Genomic DNA, 19,290 nt, shown 5'->3' on the forward strand with positions numbered 1-19,290 from the left:
CTAACCTAGGTGTTAAAAGCAGGTCACTGAGGTGAGACCTCCAGGCCTCTTACAGAACAGCTAGAGGGTAATAAAAGGCCCTCCTCTTGCATGACTAGATGATAGTTTGGGGTTCAATAAGACTTTGGAGTTCTAGAAGGGAACTCAAAGGCAAAATATACCTCCCCTCCTCACCACGCAGCCAACCTTTGGTCATGAAGTTGATACCTAGCGATGCATTTCCATCCTTTTGCTTATACATCCTCCAAGCCACTAACTTTCCAGCATTTTAGTTGTGCTGGTGCCAACAGCAGAACAATACTCATGTTGTATCCTGGTGTCCTTGTTCTGAGTCAGTGGCCTAATCAGCCAAGATTTTTGTAGGCGACCCAAACTAGAAAAGACTTCCAAGTCCTGCTCACACGGGGCAGGCTGGCAAATGCCCAGCAGCACCGCTTTCTCCAGGCTCCAGCGCACCTGCCCTCCCTCCAGTGCAGTCCTTCCCTCCTTACCTCCAAGGCACGCAAAAGCCCCTTAGAGATGAAGGGTGCAGCTCTGCAGCCCTCCATCTGAGCAGATGCTGGATCTAACCAAGGGTTAACCCAATTCCTCTTCCATCCTGAAATCTGCCAGTCTCCCCTCTGCTGCCCTGCTGTGCACATTTCTATCTTTTTTTTCAGCCTCAGCGACTGCCAAGCTCCTGCCAGCCAAAATGCCTTGCATCTCCTTGGCTACTCGGTGCTCCCCTGCTGCGTTCGCCCTGTGTCCCCCAAAGCGGCGTTCCCAGGGATCTGTTTAACAACGCACTGAGCAAAGAGGGGATTTCTCCAGACTGAAAACCTGTCTTGTTTGATTTGTTGAGGGTTGTGTTTATCCTGCTTCGATGAGAAAGTGGGAAACATTTCAGTCTGTGCTGAACAAGCCCCGATTTAAACAAAAGCACAGTCATGGTGGACAGACCTTTTGGCATTCCCGTCACAGAGCCTGCCCTTGGCTCCACGGCTACACACTTAGAAACATGATGTCTGCTGGCATCCTTCCTTAAGATATTTGAACGTGCCTTCAGTCTGTTTCACTGTAGTTAGAGACTTCTCCCTCACAGCCAGAGGCTACTGACAAGCAATTCAGCCTTTCTGTCTTTGGACAATTCATCTTGGAGATGTGTGGTTACTTCAGCATTCACATAGGATATGCCTTCACACATGTATTATCCTCCTACGTCGTTTTTTAACCTGAGACACCCGAGCACTGCTCACTCCTGACTGAAAACCTGTGTGTGGCCTTCCTTCTCACCTCAGAAATCCAGAAGACACTACGGACTGGTCCTGCTGCCTGGAGATGCAGGACCAGAGTCACTGCAGAGGGCATCTCTTAGCCACAGACAGAGGGGAGAGGGCAACGGCCCAAGGGAGGAAGAGCTTTTGGCCAGGCAGCAGGGCTTCAGCCAAAGGAAAAGACCTCCTCAACCAGCTTTTCTGGGGAGAAGCCCACCTCCCATCTAGCAAGACCAGCTTCTGGCTTCCTCTGTTCTCTCTGGCTATAAATTCTTCAGCTGCCCTGTCCGTAAGGGATCACGTGCCCTGGTAGCGATGCTGCACGAATGCTGCACGAATGCTGCAAATGGTATTTTCCCTGAGGACAAGTAGTGACAAACCAGTCCACAAGCGCAGATGCTCCTCACAGAGCTACCTCCAGAGGGATGGAGAGTCCATCCAATAAACTGAGCCTAAAGACAACCCTGACAAAGGCATCATCAGGCTGAGAAGCTTCAGCAATGACTTAATCCTCACTCAAAACGTGGATGGAGATAGCTCTTCAGATGCTGCAGGGAGGCCTCTAATGTTGCTGTGGTTCTGGTAAACCAAATAATCAGCACGATGCTTCAAATCTGCAATTTCCCAGAGGCTCCCTGACTGTCACATGCAAATGAGTGCAAACAACCAAGACTTCCTATCAACCTCCTAAAGTCAAAGGATGATCTGAGTGGACTTGTCCTATTAACAGGAAAAGATTCAGATTGCCCTGGGATGAGGGTGCCCAAATCAAGTAGGATGCGAGTTAGGAAGAGACTGTCAAGGTCACATCTTGATCAAGATTGAGCAGAGCAGCTCCAGATGGATCAGCTTATCACAGCACTTCAAAAAGAAGTCTCCAGCCACGGCTGCCCCATTCAACAGCAGATCCTGCACTAAGAGATCGCAGGCAACGAAGGAAACTCTCCATCCCCTCAAATTTATGTTCAGCTAGGATGTCCCCAGGCAGTGCAGATCCTGGCCCCCACACCCAGAAGTGCCTCAGTGTTTGACACATGGGCTGACACGTTTACGAGATGCTGTGCTTGGGGAAAAGACAGAAGTACAACCTTTTGCCACCAGCATGCTGAAGCGGTGACCTTTCCTGGGATCAAGGAGCAACAGTGTCCTGCGCTGACCATTTTCACCTGTTGGACAGGTCTGGAGAGGGGTTAGAGATTCAAGTCAAAGCCTGGAGTTCTGTCATGCGTGCCAGGTTAAAAGACATGGGCTTCAGGAAAACCTCTTGCCTCTCTTCTGAGCCTCAAGAGGACTTGGGGCTTCCTGGAACTTGCTCTTCAGCAGGAACTGCAGGCAGAAGAAACAGCCATCCAACATGGAAAAGCAGTTCCTGCAGGAGACTGTCAGGAGCACTGATGCCATCTAGGACAGCCTCTGGGGGGGAAATAAGAGCTTCTGAGCTACAACAGGCTCAGAAGAAATAGCTCCTGAGAAAATAAGATGCAACTTGAATTTGAAACAGGCTTTGCTTCAGCTCAGCCAAGAAAGCGAAGGGTGTACAGCGCCCACATGTACAGAAAGGCTTTACGGGAAGGGAGCGCTGCCTGGTCTCACTCCTGTGGATGCAGGAGCTCTGTTAGCTACTTAACGCTGCTTGCCCAAGCACGGAGAGCAGGGACAGGGGCTGGAAAAGACAATGCTGCTGTAACACTGGGGGAATCTGCATCACCAGAGCAAGCGTCATTTACTCAACCGCTGGAATTTTTTCCTTCTTTTCACCTCTTTTCTGAAACTGCCAGATTTTTGTAGTTGTATTTCTTGTCAAACTAAACAAAGCAGCCTGCAGGTTTAGGTCAACCGTAATTTTATTTTACCAATCATTATGCAGAGAGAAAACCAGCTAGAATTAAGCAGACCCAAACTGTATTTCCTCCATTCCTTACTTACTTTCCGGTGAAGTCCCTCCACCTCAGTCTCAAACTGTTCCTTCTCCTGCTTGGTTTGGATCTGCGTCTCTCCCAGAATTGATTCCAGCTCTTCATTGCGCTCAACCAAATCCTCATGCTCCTGCTCCAGTTTTTGCAGCTTGTGAAGGAGCTGTGAATTCCTGCCCTCGATGTTTTCAATCACCTCTCGGCACCTACACACCAAAGACCACCATCACCAAGGCTAGAACTGCTATGTAAACCTATTGACACACATCATGAAAAAGCCAATGTGTTTTCCACTATGGAATATTTCTGTCCTACTAATTTTGAGTCTCACACCCAGCCTGACCCATGCCTGCTCTTATTTAGGTGGGCTCCACACAAATAGTGATGAAAATCCAGGGAGAAAACTGGTCAGGCACAAGGATGCTAACAGCAGAGAGGCAACGGCAAATTCAGCTCCTTGAGGGGGGGAAAACAGGCTTGGGCATTTGAAGAGAAAAAGTCAGAGGGCTGGGATCAGACCCCCTTTCCTCTTTGAACCTGCTAGAAGAGGCGCAGCAGCTTTCCGAGCAGGCCACAGGAGAAAGAAACTTTGACTTCCCTTAAAAATCCCAGTTTACATATTTACATTTGAAAGCCAAGTGTTTTGGTATAACCCTGGACAGCAACCAAATCCAGAGAAATCTTCCCAGCAACAAAACAGTTCCAAAACCAACACTTTTGTCTGCAGAGAGCCCCAAAAGCCCAACCCTATTATATTAGGAAAGCAACAAACTGGAGAAAGTGTCAGAAAACAGCCTGCATTCTTGATACCAAAGGCTACAGACCTACTCAGGACAGGCACTACCTCTGCTTTGGGAGCAGAGCAACAAAGTTAGCACCAAAGAGTATTCTAAAGAATCCAGTACTTAAATCCACTCTGCAAGACAGAATATCAGCAACCAGAGCACCAGGTAAGCCACCGTGAAAATACAACAATGAAGGATTCCTACACTGCTCACCTTCTGTGAAGTGTTTCACTACTCTGACGTCTGTCTTCTTGATCTGAGCCAGCTTTGCCTGAAGCGCAGTATCCTTCCACCCCCGCTTCATCCTTTGTGCCCTGTGTCTCAAGAGAAAATGAAAAGTCAGCATGTAGTTAAGACTGAAATCTTAGCACAATGTGATTATCATATTATCATAAATAAACAAGACAACCAGAAAACATGAGCTACATCATCTACATTTGTCTGCATTAGGTAATCCGCTGGCCATAGGAGCAAAAGCTCCCCCAGACCCATAATAATACGAGGGCACTAGTGAGTATTAGCTTAGGCCAACAGATGTGCTCTACACATTAGTGTATCCATCAGGCCCAGCACAAATCCTCTGTCACACCTGCACAGGGTGCGTGGAAAGGAAAACACAACCACTCCTGCATGACAATCCTCGTGTCTTCATTTATGGCAGGGGGCTGGAACGCAGAGGTGGGGCTGCTTGCTCGATTTGCTTTCTAGAATGGCAAACAAAGAGCCCTTGAAAATACCTGCAGCGAGGACGCTGCGACTTCTTCAGCCTCGGTGGGTGCAGGCAATGGAAGTCCTTGCTTCTCGCTCTTCTGATACTCACAGATCTCCTCTTTGAGCTGTTCAATCTTCAAAAGAAAAACACTTGGTTTTGGTGAATGTTCATCTTGCTGGCTTAGAGAGTTAAGATGCCCCTCAAATTTGCTGTAGATAAGCTACAGATTTATTAATATCAACCACACAGCTTGAGATCGTGTGGTTGCTCCAGCTGGGTGGTCTCAGACTACTGAGGGATGTAAAGAGCAGTAAAAGGAGGAATGCATGCTGCATTAAAGGGTAAGCAGGTTTTCTTAATTTATTTTAATTACTGATCACGCACATGTTGTACATCCCCTTTTACCAAACAGGACTGAGTGCAGAGAGGTAGACAGATTACAACCACTACTTCTGAGGACACCTTTTAGTCTTTGTTGTTATTGATAGGATCAATATAATATTAATTAGCAGGTAACTGTTCACACCACACAGTCACTTGCACATACTCGTGGCTGCCAGTTGGAGCAGCAGCTGGGAAGCCAACCCCAGCTGTTCATGGAAAGGCAGAGTTGTACCACAGTGGCTCCTGGATGGGTGTTCCTGAAGTGCTCCCCATCAGGTGCAGATATAATCCTGCACCCTTCGAGTGTGCCCAGCAGCACACACGGATGCCATCTGAGCCTCACGCAGTCAGTGCAGGCCTTGCACAGGTTCAGCGGGCCACTGGTGTCCCAAGTTTATAATTTTTTGCAGATTTAGCAGCCTGGAGCTATCAGCCCTTGCAAAGCCTTCACGCACCACTTTCTCAGCACGCATTTTTCCTCCTTTCTTCAGCTTTGTGCCATGCCTCCACCCACACCCACAGGCAGAGCCCACTCACACGGACTCGCTCACACCACACAGACACCAAATCCTGCACCATTAAGGCTCAATACTCCAACTGGTGGAGCATGTGGCAGAAACGCCATCGGTCTTCCACTGACCACCAAACCAAAGCCATAGCCAGCCTGCTCCTCACCCTGCTGTCTGCAACTCACAGGCAGAAAAAAAAACAAACTTCAGGACACAGAAGTTCTGTGGCTCATAGTAAGTACGCTTTCAGCTTCTACAAATTAAAAACTATGGCTTTCTAACTTCTATGCCAACAGTTACACCTCATTCCAAGGAACAGAAAGATAACATGCTTTTAGCTTAACAACATGGTTGGTTGGGCGTGCTCTCAGTCTGGCTACATTTTTCTTCTGTACAGAGAAAACAATACCTTCTGTGTAGCTCTCTATTTTTTGTATATATATATTTCTTTTTTTATACAGGTTAAAAATATACACACACACACACATGTGTATATATACTTAGTGACTGAAAGAAGCAATGTCCTAAAGCAAAGAAAATGTTATTTGGAATAAAAAAAAATATATGTAAACAGAGGAAAGTGAACTAAATTACATATTTTTGCAGACCCAGAAACAGACTGTCCTGTAAATACAAGGTTTGTGAGGACACATATGCTTAGCTAAGGAAGAGCCAGCAACTTTTTTAAATGCAAGGGACAGAACTACCCACTAAATTTTTAAAATCCTCAAACATGAATAAATTATATTCAAGAAAGTAAGCCTTGGATATTATTTGAAAGAAATATTCTCAGAAATACTTAAATTATTAAGATACTCATTTTAATCCAAGAGAACAACAAGATAGCTACTGGGCTTTCTGTGCTGGGATGGCTGCTGGCAACCAATTATAGGCTGTTGAAGGACTGATATAAAGAATTTTAAGAACAGAAACAGAATTCGTGCCAAATAACACACTTTAATGGGAAACAGACTGTTATATTCATTCACTATTGGCAATCTCAGTGAGGAACTCTTGTTGATAAAGATTAATGCATTTAGAGAATCCTAAATCTATTACGTCAAGCATTTAACTCAGAGTAATTAATAGTAAGTAATTCACTGAAAAAAGCCCACACAAAATGAAAAGGTTGTTTATTCTTCTACTGAGCAAATCAACACAGCCACATCAAAAAGCCAAAGAGGCTGAGAAGTATCAAAACATGAGCCTAAATCAAAAATTCTTTTATAAATAGCTAGTACTGGAGTTTAGACTAAAATGACTGTCTTTAGTAACAGCCCCCAATAAAAGGTAGAAATATTGCTTACTCTGTTCACCCCCTTGATTTTGTGCAAATATGAGCTAGTAAAGAAAGCTTCAAGCTGAGCCTGTACGCTGGGCACAGGAAAACACATATTTCAGAGCCCTACAGCACACCTCAACCTGAGCGCATACAGCTCACCCCCCATTCTGTGAAGTATCAAACTCTCCCTGCGCTGAAGGATGCTGTAAGAGCTGAATTTTTTCAGGGCTGCAGTAACAGCAGCTGCTTTAAAACACTCTTGGGATATTTATCCTGTTTGTTTCCCAGATTCTATTACTCCCCGAGCCATGAAACATCAGAACGGCAGTTCTGGAAGGACTCGCTGGTGCCACAGCAGACCAGGAGATGGGTACTCACCAGATCCAGGAACGCTTTTCTTTCCAAGTCGAGCGTTTGGACCCGTGCTCGCAGTGCCAGAATTTCCTTGTCCAGTCTGCTGTTGTGCTCCATGGCCTTCTGTAGCTCAGTCCTGTCTGTACGGAACAGAAAAAAACGGTCACCAACACCAGTGTGGCCCTTGACCAAGCTCAGAGGGGGGCTATCGCATGAGTAAGGTTTCTGAAATTGCCTTGCCCTTATGCGACAGCACAGAGCAGAGTTTTCCATATATATGGTGACACGTCCTTTTCCTCAAATAGCAGAGGTTTCTGGAGATGCAGGTTCAATAGCAATGCTATGTTTATTGTAAGAGCACAGCAGTCTCTCCACAGTTATTTCAGCGATTCAGTTCACCTCTGGATCATGGAAAATGCCTCACCTCAGATATTTAGGTATGGGTTTCCCAAACAGCTAGGGTAAGCTTTGAAAAACCCAAACAGCCATATTTCTTACTTTCATCATAGAATTCATAACTTTCTGCAAGCAGAAACACAATCACAGTTAGTGTATCAGTGTTGTGCTAGCATTAATATTTAGGAAATGGCCAGTACAGTAAAAATTAGGGTTGCATACCAACCCTTCGAGTCTGAATCAGTAAATATATATAACCATCACGTCAATTAGCACAGACTATCTAGTATTTGAAGTGCAAGAAACAGGAAAAGATGTATTAGGAGTACACTGACAGAAACCTGTGAGTATGCACTGGTATCCAAATCCTAAGTAAAACCAGTGAGAAGACACAGATTTTTCCCTTTTCAGCTTAATACTGGGCACAGGAAATTTCAGCTTAAGTTTGACTCCTATTCAGGCAAAAATTAAAACATACATTCTTTCTAGATCCCAGTCTGGCAAAACCAAAATAAACCACAACCTACAGCCCCAAACCCCTGTTTCACACAAGGATCTTGATATGGAATTTTCAGTTTTGTGATTTGAAATAAAAGGCAAGGAACACCTTCTACCAAAGTGTTGTTATTCTGCTGAAAAGCCCGTTTAGCACTACAGAAAGCCTTGACAAAATTCTGGATCTTCACCACTTGTAAATAGTGTAACTTACCGCTCTTTCTCCATTCTTCCTGGCTCTCAGGTGCTTGCAGGGCTGACGATGAGGCCGACTCTATGAGGATAAAAGAGACAGTTTTACTGAGACAGCCCATACATATGTTGCTGAAAGCTAAACTCTGCAACGTTTTTAATGCACTTTAAATACAGAGTTGAAGGAAAACTAAAAAATAAACTAGTACACAGCTAGGCACACAATTCAAAATCTCTAATCACCAAAGACCCAATAACAGGGCTACAAAGTGGCCAGAAGCAATCTTGTATTTTCTCTTCAATGCAAGCAAGCAGCTGCAAGTTATCATTGAACAAAAATATGCTGTGCCAGTGGAGGTTTACTAAAGATCAGAGATTTCATTTTAGGTTTGTATTAGAACATCAATTTGCTTACAGAGCAGTTGGCTCTGAAGTTCATTGGGAGAAGGCATGCTGATATTCATCATCAGGGAAGCCGCTAAGATGCTATAACAGTAATTCCTCACACTAATACTCGCGACATAATAAACCACACAGACATAACAAGCATTCAAACCCTGACTCACAGTTTGGAAAGTTTTATATTCATTTGATACTTAAGAAGATTCTAAAACAGAGATTCCCCCATGCAGGCTATGATCCGCTGAGCAGAGCTGCACACTGCAGCCCGTCCGGGATCTGGAGAAGCAGTACTGTTGGGAGGCTGCAACGCGATGCTCGCTCCATCCCCAGGGACACGTGTATCGATCAATACACAAAGCAGATGCCCACAGAGTGCTCATTTCCCTGCCTTTGATTAAAAGGCTGTAAATGATGGGTTTGGAAACTGGCTAGAAGGTTTAGTTAGGTCTGAGTGCTGGGCATGAGCTGCGAGGTCTGCAGTAGGACCTGCAATTCACACAGAAACCCTACCCAGGTGGTACCGCTCTCTGCAAAGGGACATGGGGTCAGAACATGTTCTCTCATCACATTTTGCTGTTCTCCACTGAAATTTTGCATCACAGATTTTGGGACAATTAAGTAATCCGAAAAAATGCATCCAGAAACTAGTGTTTTGCTTGAAGAAATCTCCTGTAGGAAGTAGCAGTGAAGCACCTGGCTTTAGAGACCTCTCCAATAGGAGTTTTATCAAGTCATTTGATTTCCCTACAGAAAACCATTTATTTTTACAGTCAGCATTTAAAAAAAAATAAAATTAATACTTAAGGGCTGGTCAACAACAGTTATTTCAACAAAGAGGTTAAGCAAATATCACCAGTGATAAGAATCTAACCAGTCACTTCCAGACTGCTGATAAGCCTTGCTTATGAGCACTTGCTAACAGCTCCTAACCAGGCAGCATCCCAAACACAGCATCTGAGGAACCTAAAAATTCATGGTCAAGCTGTGCTAACACTGTGTGTGTGGCATTATAGCTACTCTGTCTCTGGACCAAATCATTTCTTCTCCATCCCCTGCAAGAGCCTGAATTTCTCCCTGTACAGAAGCCAGAAAGTCAGTCAAGACCCTGCTGCTGTAATAATGGATCAGATAACCCCATGTCTCAGCCTTCCCCATTCGGAATTAATTGATTTGTGACTGTTAACAACTGCATTCAGATCTCCTAGGTACCAGGCTAACATCTGACCCTGATTTTTCCACATTACAAGCAGAGAGGACCCTGGGCAGCCTGCCTCCAGCTCCCCTGGGTGAGAAGTCCAAGGCTTACACTAACCAGGGGCGGGCTAAGCACAGGCCAGTAATCGGGACTGGCCACAAGAGAAGCACTTACCTGTTTTGCTCTGCTCCTTTCTTTGTGCATCCAGCTCATCTGTCAACCTTTGGATCTCTTCCTGGGCTGTCATCAGCCTCTGTGTGGCCTCATCCAGATCTCGTTCAACTCTTGCATGTGCTGCTTGTTCCCTCTCCAGCTCTTCCCTGTAGAACTGAAACACAAGAGCTAATGCTCCAATGGAAAAGATACAACCCTCCCAGTGATGTAACCAAGGCAGGTCCCTCCTCCACACTACTCCTGGCCTGCCAGGACAAAGGTGGCAACACAAACAGAAAGCAGGTGAGGTCAGGGAAGCCACTGCAGAGGCAGAAGGCAGACACGCAGTGGATAACCCTCTTCACCATAGACACATGCCATAGAGCAGGTGGTGAACAGCACGCTGTGGCTATTTCCCGACACAAGGCTCTGTTTTTCCCTCCTTGTGACAATGCCATTAATTATGATGCATTTTCAAACACATAATACACAAGGTTTTCCAAGCAGAGGGCTCCACCACACCCCGTGAGAGTCTGCTCCAAGGACAAGTCAATTCTGCATGTCCGTCCCCCAGCCGTTGTGAGAGCTACCCTCAAGCCAATCTGGCACCTCCGATCCTAGAGGGAAGGAGAAAGACCTGCTCCTGCTGTCCTGGGATTCTGCAGAAAAGTCACTTTAGTTGATATAAAAAGAGCTATTTCTCACTCCCTTGGACTTTGGTCCGCTCATCTCCAATGCCATTTCTTTGACATACCATTAAAGGCAGGTGAGTGCTTCCAAGCCAGCCCTGACCAAAGCTGGTGAGACATTAACCCTGGCTCTCAGCAGAAGTGATTAACCCATGCGCAGCACCAGGCTGATGTGGTTGCACAGCCTGAAGTTCAGAGCCCACTTGCATCCCATCAGCTAAAACCAATTAAAAAAAACCCTCACAGCATGCTTAAGAGCAGACCCACAGCTTGAAATCTCAACTATGGGCCTTTTCATCAGCAAGAAAACGTGCAAAACTGTTACCTTATGCATTGCCTCTCCAGTAAGCTGCATGGATTCGTGATGTTGTTGAAGTTCATCTTCTGTCTGCTGAGTGTGATCAAAATCATCCTTGCACAGAAAAGAGATTTTAATAAATTAATATGACTAGAAAGCATGCTACCATGTATCACTCAACACCAGTGTGTAGGATTTTCAGTTTTAACATAACTTTATTAGAAGGGGTTTTGTAATCACACCTTATATTTGAAGAGGATGTTTAAAACACAGTTTCCCAAATCCTTGTGAAAACCCCTCAAGTTGTCTCAGCTAGTACTGGGAACTCTGTGGGTTCACTGTTTTCTCTTACAACCTGTGATCTCCTTGGCATCTTCCTCTTCGAGCCTGTGGGCTCAGCTTTGCCCAAAGAAATGTGTTGGGGCCAAGTATGCTTGACTCACTTTATCAGAGTAATGCTGGGTTACTTCCTCACGTTCCTCTCTTTTGAACCACTTGCCGAGTTAACAGATTCCTGCTTCCCTGCAGCCTGCACAACTGAACCAGCATCAAGGATTTGCTAATGCTCAGGAGGTTGGTTGCAATTAATATTTTGCACCTTGGCTCTAGAGAGGTGAGCACGTTTGCACATGCCATGCCTTCCACCAGCACTCGGAAAGCATTTCCCCACATATGTATTAGTGACTACCACACAAAGACACATGTTTGTACCCTGGCTTTTTGCATTAGTGGGGATGCATCAAAAAAATCAATTATGCCTGAGCAGTCTAGCGAAAAGCTGCATTCATTTCTGTAACAGTCAGGAACGTGTCTGGACCTTCAGTCTAAGAGTAAAAAAAAGTACGTAACAGGTCATTTGAGAATAAGAAAGGCTACATCTTCCAGTAAACAGAGTAACAAGAGCAATTAACCTATTAACCTCTAACACTGCTGTGACTCTAATGATTGTGTAAAGCAAGTATGATGCTACCCCAAACAATGGAGTGCTTAATCAACAGTTTCTAGTTCACAAGCATGGATAGCAATGACATCATCTGGGGAAGATAAACAGTCTGCTTTAGAGAAAATGTTTTCCTGAAAAATAGAGGTCCAACATAGCTTTCTTTCACCTGGCTTTAAAGACACAGACAAGGTATCCAATATAAGGACTGCAGAGAAGTTGTGTTTGATTAGAAACAAGGAGCATTATACTTATAATGTGTTTAGATCATGCAAAAATATATTTTCCTTTAATAAGTCTTATTCCTCTAAACAGCTGCATGAAAAGTGGGTAAAAGTCAGGTATTTACAGGGCTGTCTACCTACTAGGGGATCCTGGCCACCATGCACCAGGAGGAATCCAAGTAAAATCCACACTGCCCTTCATGCATAGACAGCCTATATTGTTTCCAAATAGAAGATTTTGCCTTGGTTCTGTCCTTCACTGAGACCAGCTGGAGCAACACTCTCTGTCTTCACCCAGTAGTCCAGACCAGTTACAGAAACATGTTCATTAGATCATGAGAAAGAATGGACCTGAGAGGAGACTGCTAGGAGAAGCTGCCAGTGCAAACGCTGGAGCTCTTCTTCATGAAGTCTGCAGCCAGGTGGAGAGGGTGTTCAGCCACAGGGTGCATGAAGAAATAAAAAACAAGAGCAGAAGAAGGCAGAAGCCCTAACCCTTATTTGGAGTTTTGCTCCCTGCCTGCTTGCTCCCCTGGCTCCAGCAATCTGCCTTTCTTCCCTGCTTGGTAGCTCAGCTCCAACGCAGGGTGGCCAGTCATTCCCTCTGGGAGACAAAAATTCAAGTTAAATTCATCTGAAGTGATCCATGGGAGAAACTTGCACTTTAACCTTCCTGACCAAGTGCTTTAGCGACAGCCTGTGAGGCAGAGGTTCCTTCCCATCAGCTGCATCCTCAGAAGGACGAGTTTTGTGCAGGAAGGTTGGATTCAACACCAGACTTGCAGACATCTGTGACCTTCCTTTGCCCTGGCCCTGCTTTCCTTACTTGGCTCTGGAAGAAGAGCAAATCCAATCACATCTGGGAAACGCTTAGTAGCAGATGTGGTTAACTGGCATTTCATTGGAAGGTTACAGCTCTGCTTCCTCTTTAACTACAGCGAGGTTTCTATCACAGTGCTTCATAGGGAAAACGGTGTGTTTGCAGCAAAAAAAAAAAAAGTATCAAGTGACGGGCATCCACTGTAGATTATTTGATTTGCAGAGAGGTGTTTTCTATCCAAGAGTGGGAGGCAGCGCATCAGGGAAGCTCCTCTGCCTCACTGCAAACAAGATTCTTTCATTCTAAGATGGATAGTTACATCTAAGATATACCACGGATGCATCCTGAATGACACCCAACCCTAGAGTAGTTAGTAGGAGTAGCTCTCCAGCCAGAAAGGGATGCTCTTGAGGTCACTAAAATCTCAAGTGGCACAGAAAAGGCAGATAAAAGGGCAATTGTTCGCTGCCTTTTCATACGAGAGCTGGAGAGCACTGAACGAAGCCCGGAGATGGTAGATTGAAACAAAGGAGCTTCCTGTGACAGTAGCTGAACTGTGAAAGTCCTCGCTACAAATCGTTGAGGATATTAAGAAAACTGCACAGGTTTAACAAGCAACCAAATTCATGGAAGATAAAAATTAATCAAGGACTACTGGACACAATAATAGCACCTCTGGTTCAGACACCACATACCACTGGAGGCAAGGAGACCATTTGTGATGCACTGTCGTGACATATTTGCCCTCTTATGACGTTGCCTTTTGAGATTTTGCATTTGGCTTCTGGTCAGATGGTGCAACACAGCCCAAACCAAGCTGAGCTTTGCAGCAGGGCTTCCAAGTGTCCCATCCTCAACAAGCTTACTCAAAAAAGGCCAAGAAGCTCTAACTTGGAGGCCACCCAACCCAGCCAGTCCCCTCTGGCCCCAAGAGGGCTTTCCTGTGAACAGCTACAAGAGCCAGCAGCTCCTGGGCTGCCGTTCTGTGAAACAGCCACACTCAGTAGCAGGTGGACATTGGAGGCCTTGGTGGGAGGGAGATCTCCCCAGCTGAGGCGATCGGCCACAAACTGTCTCTCTAACATGGAGTAGCTGCTGTTCCTCCACCATTTGTCAAAATTCCTCACCTCGGAAAGCAAAAAATCAGGACACGGATGGTCCTCTCTAACCTGCCAATCATCAAGTCGTGGTGACATTTATTTACTGAACTCAGTGTGTAAGCAGAGGTTTGCTTAACTTCCATCCTCAAGCTCAGCAGCTGGAAGGGAAGAGTTTTAACCTCACTTTAAGTATAGGGAAAGGTGTTGTGTTTTTTTTTTAAATTCACGATTTTCATGGGAACTTAGTCATCTGAAATTAAATACTGGATCACCAGGAAATCTAGATTAGTAGAAAGTCATTATTACGCAATGAAGATCCTCAGACCAACTATATCACAAATTCTTCAACATTTTCTCTGTTAAAATGAATCCTATTCACTATCCCTGTGCAAGATGTGGGAGCAGATCAAGTGTAAACATGCAAGTGTGAAAACTAACAAAGAAATCAACATCAGTATTAAGAATCCACAGTGTCCTCATAGAGAGGCGAAGTATTTTTACTTTAAAAATCTCCAAGACATCCTTTTCCCCAGCACACTTTCAGCCAGCCTGAGCAGCTAAAGCAGGAGGTACCTGAAGCTGTGCCACATGCAGCCTGTCTGCGTAGCTGTGTGAATTCAACTTCTGATCTGTGATCTCCAGTTTCTCCAGCAGCGTTGTTCTTTCTACCAGTAAATAAGCAATCTGTTCACTGGCATTACTGTGAGCTATTTCGGACAAGCCTTCCTGTTCCAGCATCTCCTCGATCTCCTTCAGCTGGGCTTCTGCAAGACAAGGCTTGCTGTGAGCAAAAGAGCAAAAAAAGCATGGTTTCCTGCAGATCTGAGGTCCCAGCTCCTCCAAACACTCCCCACTGCAACAGCCCCCATTTCTCCCGGAGCCCAACAGCTCCTAAAGTCTCTTCTCCCATCTCCCTTGTTGCCTCCTGCCCCCTGTTCTTACCTGTTGTCTCAGCCCTATTCCCTCCGTCCTGATGTTTCTGATCTGTCCCAACATTTCTGCTCACAGCCACCACCCTGCCTGCCGAGCAGGTGAGAGGACCTGCTGCATCTAGACTGAGTTCTCCTGCCTTGTCTTCAGCGCGGGATTTATTACAACCATTTTCTTCCACCCGGCAGCTAAGTCTCACCAACCTGGTTATCCTCAATCCTTTTGACCCTTAATACAGCCTGGTGGCAACTAAACAACAAATTAAATGGGCATTGAGAGAAACCAAACAGATGGATGTGCAACCACATAAACATTTTCTTTGGAAAAAGAGACACAGAATATCATAGCACTCATATAAGCAGAACATTACTATTTTCCTAAGGGCTGTTTGGTAGGGAGGTAGATCTGTATATCTTTACTTTTTCGTTGTGCAGAACTCAGAGGGTTCAAAGGGACTCAGAGTACTTCTTAAAACACAACCTTAGAAATCACTCCCTCATTCCTCCAAAACCAGCCATAAGCCCAGGCTAAGGACTGCCTCTGGTAACACAGACCTGTTGTATGAAGGTCTCCTGTAGGATTAAAGGAACAAAAAAAAAAAAATCCTTTTAAATTTAACTGCCCATTCTTCACCATTTATCCCAAAATTATAGCTAGGGAGACTGTGCACTGGGAAGAACTTCAAGATTCAATGACCTCCAAGGCAAATACATGACATTTGCAAGAGAAGTTGGTTTATGGCTAGGACCATTGTGTTTGTGCAACAAACAGTTGTTAAAAAGAGCCCCTCATTTGCATGGTTAGAAATTTATCTGCCAGGAGAAAATGAGGAAACTTTGGTCTCCTGCGTGGTTGGGGCAGCAACTCCTGCACTGGACACCATAGCTTATTAAGCTCAGGAAGGATTTTTCAAAACCTCCCTACATAATTCATATTAAAAACAAAACTAACAATCCCTGCTGCCAATTTCTAGACCAAACCAGATTATAAAGGTTTCCAAGTGCTGTAGCATGGGAACTGTGGGGAGCTGTGGGTATTGTACAGAAGCAGGAGGGACATTCACACTCTTTCACTGCTTAGGAATACAGTTAGATGTCTGAAGTTAAGCAGTGCAAATATTCCTTATATTCTTACACAGGATACATACTCAGCTCTGAACAAGTCTGTTCCTCACTTCCATACACTGGATTTAACAGAGGACCCAGTGCAATCACATCCTAAGGCTCAAATCAATCACATGTTTCCACTCTGCATTTTGCAGCCAGCTCTGTCCAGCCCTATGGATGGAAAACACCCTGCGGTTTCCCATTCGCCTTCCCCTGTGGTTATAAATTACAGCTCGTTCAATGAAGAGGTCAAACGTGGCTGGTTTGCATCCTTCCCGCATGAAATGGAGCAAAGTATTGCATTTTGCACTTTAAAAATAGCTGGTCACTTGCTCCATATGCATTATGAGGAGCCTACAGCTCATATTAAACTGAACCCTCTCCCTTGCCTTCAACCAGCCTTGCAGTTTCCTCCCATGGTTTTGCCACATCCCATCTAAAATAGGCTGAAAGCTGCTCTGCTTTATAGCCAGAAACAGGACAAGCATGTCTGAACTCATAGGGCTGGCTCCTGCACAGACAGTTTCACTTGCAAATGTTTCCCTCACAGCCAACCTGCAAAACATTATTAAGCAGTATAGCTTGTGGTAACAGGACCTAGAAACTTTCCACAGGCTGAAGAAGAAAAAATATTTGTGAGGATGAAGGGATTCTGCCATACACGGCACCGATTACCTGCTTGTAAAAGCCCACTAATTCCTTAGAAATAACTCAAACACCTTCCCTCTACCACATCCAAGATGTCCCACTTGAGAAAGCAAACACCTCATAGAAGCAACGTTATACCAATGCACTGATGTGTTCCCGCTTGCAGTTATCTCCTGCACCTCCTCTGCACTCGCTTCGAGTTTTACATTTGCAAAGGTTCTCACCCCAGGAAGTTTCTCAGAAATAAGCAATTCACCAGTATCCTCACACCCACCACAGAAGTTGCATCCTCTCATCCATGCTGGGTACGTTTAAGCAGTACAGCCATTACAATAACCGAGCTCAGGCCACGACTATTTGTTCTTTTTGTCTCACTTTTTAAAGAAACCCAGGCAAGCCCCCAACAGCATTGTGGTTTACTGCCATTACCAAAAGCCTTTCTGAAAAACAAATGTAATGCAGCCCATGAGTTATTGATCTGCCCTCCAAAAACACTGAGGCATATTTGACAAGAATCATTGGAAACAGATTACAAACTGCCTCGAGGAAAGGAAAAATTTCACTCTGGGCAGAGGTACCAAATGAGGTAAAGCTCAGATCAATAGCCCAACATAAAACCAGCAGCATCTGCTCTCTGCAGTAACCCTTCGAGCTCTTTCCAGGCAAGAAGTAAACATGTAAACAGAAACTTACTTTTTATCATCAGAAACAGCTTTTAACAGATCAAATTGCTCCCAGCAATCCTCAGACCAAGCAGAGCTTCTGATCCATTTGGCTGCTTTTGAAAAAGGGTATGCGCTCAATCCTGAGAGCCCACTCGAGTGATCTCCCGCATTTGCCCGAGCCTTTGCCCCTTCCCTTCCCAATCTCTCAGCTCCCCAAAGCCAGGATTCCCAACTGTCACTACAAGCCAGATCAGGACAGATCCCATCCACCCGCACCTCACCATCCGCAGGCCAGGCCCCTCCTTTGTACCACAGCCTTGAACCAGCCTCTGTCTTTAACTGCCCTTTCCCATCTGAACTTGTTATTGTCCTCAGCCCCCCAAAAGCTCCCTACCACCATCCTCTCTTCTTGCCCTGCCCACATTTTTGTTCAGCAATCCCAGCAGACTGGGGTATGCCTTTCCACAAAACCCTTCTCCAGTCCTGTTTCCAGCATGATCTGCAGTATCAATGTGGCCCTGCTAAAGACAGCCAGCTGCCCTGCAAAAATGAGGGGCAGCAAGACCCAGAGGACAATCAACTTGTGGTTTAAGACCTCCTTCAGCCTGCCCTGCTCCTACAGGAGGCATCTCTACGCTGGTGTGTACACACTCTGATGAAAAGCAGAGGCCCAGGGAACAGACACAGCAACGCAGCACTGAACCCTGCAGCAGAGCCACATTAAAGACCCAGAGATGGCAAAGGCCCGACAGAAGTCCTTGAGAAAGTGCAGCAGCTGAAGTACAAGCATAGCCATACACTCTGTGCCAGAGATGGGCAGTGGCATTGCTTGTTTTTTTGTGTGAACAGGCTGACCTGTGAAGCAAAAGGTCAGTCCCTCAAGAAAACTATCTTACAAGCATCCCAGAACACATCAGGGGTGGCATCCCTCCCTGCAGAGGACAGCCTGGTGGAAGGCAGGGCTTCACCCGCTGCCCAGATCACTAAATTATCAATGCATACCGCAGGACCGCAGCTAATGCCATCGGTATGGCAACTGCAAGTCTTCAAAACCAAAGTCTGACAGTAATATCCCAAAACAAACTCCTCCACAAAGCTGCACAGAAACACTGTACGACACCAAAGCACCGCTGAACCACAAAAACCCCTCGGGGGTGGCAGCCTAGTAACAACTTGATTACATACAGCCACCCACCATGGACAGGATACACTGAGATCCACGGACATGGATCTGTTGCCATTTAAGCGTTAATCATTGCTCAATAGCCACAAGAGTCCCTAAAAAAATGGAAAAAGTCCAAAGGAGCAGAGCCGCTGCCAGGAAATAAATGCAAAACCAGCTTTCGGGATGTTTTTGTCATTCGTCTGCCACCTTGTGGGGAAGATACAAGACCCAGTAATAAAGTTTTCTGCCACAGTGATGCTCCCGAAGGCTCATGAGTAGTTTAAACCCTGGCGTGTCAGCATTTTCAACACTAAATGATGGCTTTACATGCCCTGAGGAAACAGACTTTCAGGCAGTGCTTAAGCACACCCATCTTTGAAAAGTCACCCCACCAGATGAAACCCTGAAGCCCACAGGCTGGTCACAGCTGAGCAGAGACTCAAAACTGCAATCAATCACCCAAAACTCCTGTATCTGCTGCCCCAAATAAAGTGTGCATAACAAAAAAAAAACTGTTAAAGGTGTGCTAGCACTCCCAGTTTTACCTTAGACCCAGGATAATATGCACCATGAGAGGAGGAGTTAATGATAAGAGTGTGCTATTAGCAGCACTCAAAACACAACAGAAGACTAGGAAGAAAATCAAGAACTAACCCCAGCAAAATATATTTGCTTTTACT

General features: G+C 45.4%; 1 protein-coding gene across 9 annotated transcripts in view; it reads right to left on the bottom strand.

Moving 5' to 3' along the window:
* Positions 1-19,290, bottom strand: part of CCDC30 (coiled-coil domain containing 30) — a 37,375-nt gene that overhangs the window by 16,332 nt on the left and 1,753 nt on the right. For 8 of the 9 annotated variants that reach the window (XR_008746305.1, XM_055798939.1, XM_055798936.1 and 5 more), the window contains exons 3-10: positions 14,670-14,860; positions 11,040-11,126; positions 10,047-10,200; positions 8,298-8,357; positions 7,217-7,332; positions 4,689-4,796; positions 4,165-4,271; positions 3,180-3,372 (exon numbers count right to left, since the gene is read on the bottom strand). Coding sequence is in view for 8 of the 9 variants with exons in the window: in XM_055798939.1 (XP_055654914.1) it covers positions 3,180-3,372; positions 4,165-4,271; positions 4,689-4,796; positions 7,217-7,332; positions 8,298-8,357; positions 10,047-10,200; positions 11,040-11,126; positions 14,670-14,860 (1,016 nt within the window). In the remaining variant the exon portion in view is untranslated. The remainder of the gene's footprint in view (positions 1-3,179; positions 3,373-4,164; positions 4,272-4,688; positions 4,797-7,216; positions 7,333-8,297; positions 8,358-10,046; positions 10,201-11,039; positions 11,127-14,669; positions 14,861-19,290) is intronic. The other variant, XM_055798934.1, reaches the window with a different exon arrangement.

The sequence above is a fragment of the Falco peregrinus genome, chromosome 3, assembly GCF_023634155.1.
Source record: "Falco peregrinus isolate bFalPer1 chromosome 3, bFalPer1.pri, whole genome shotgun sequence".
NCBI classification, from domain to species: domain Eukaryota; kingdom Metazoa; phylum Chordata; class Aves; order Falconiformes; family Falconidae; genus Falco; species Falco peregrinus.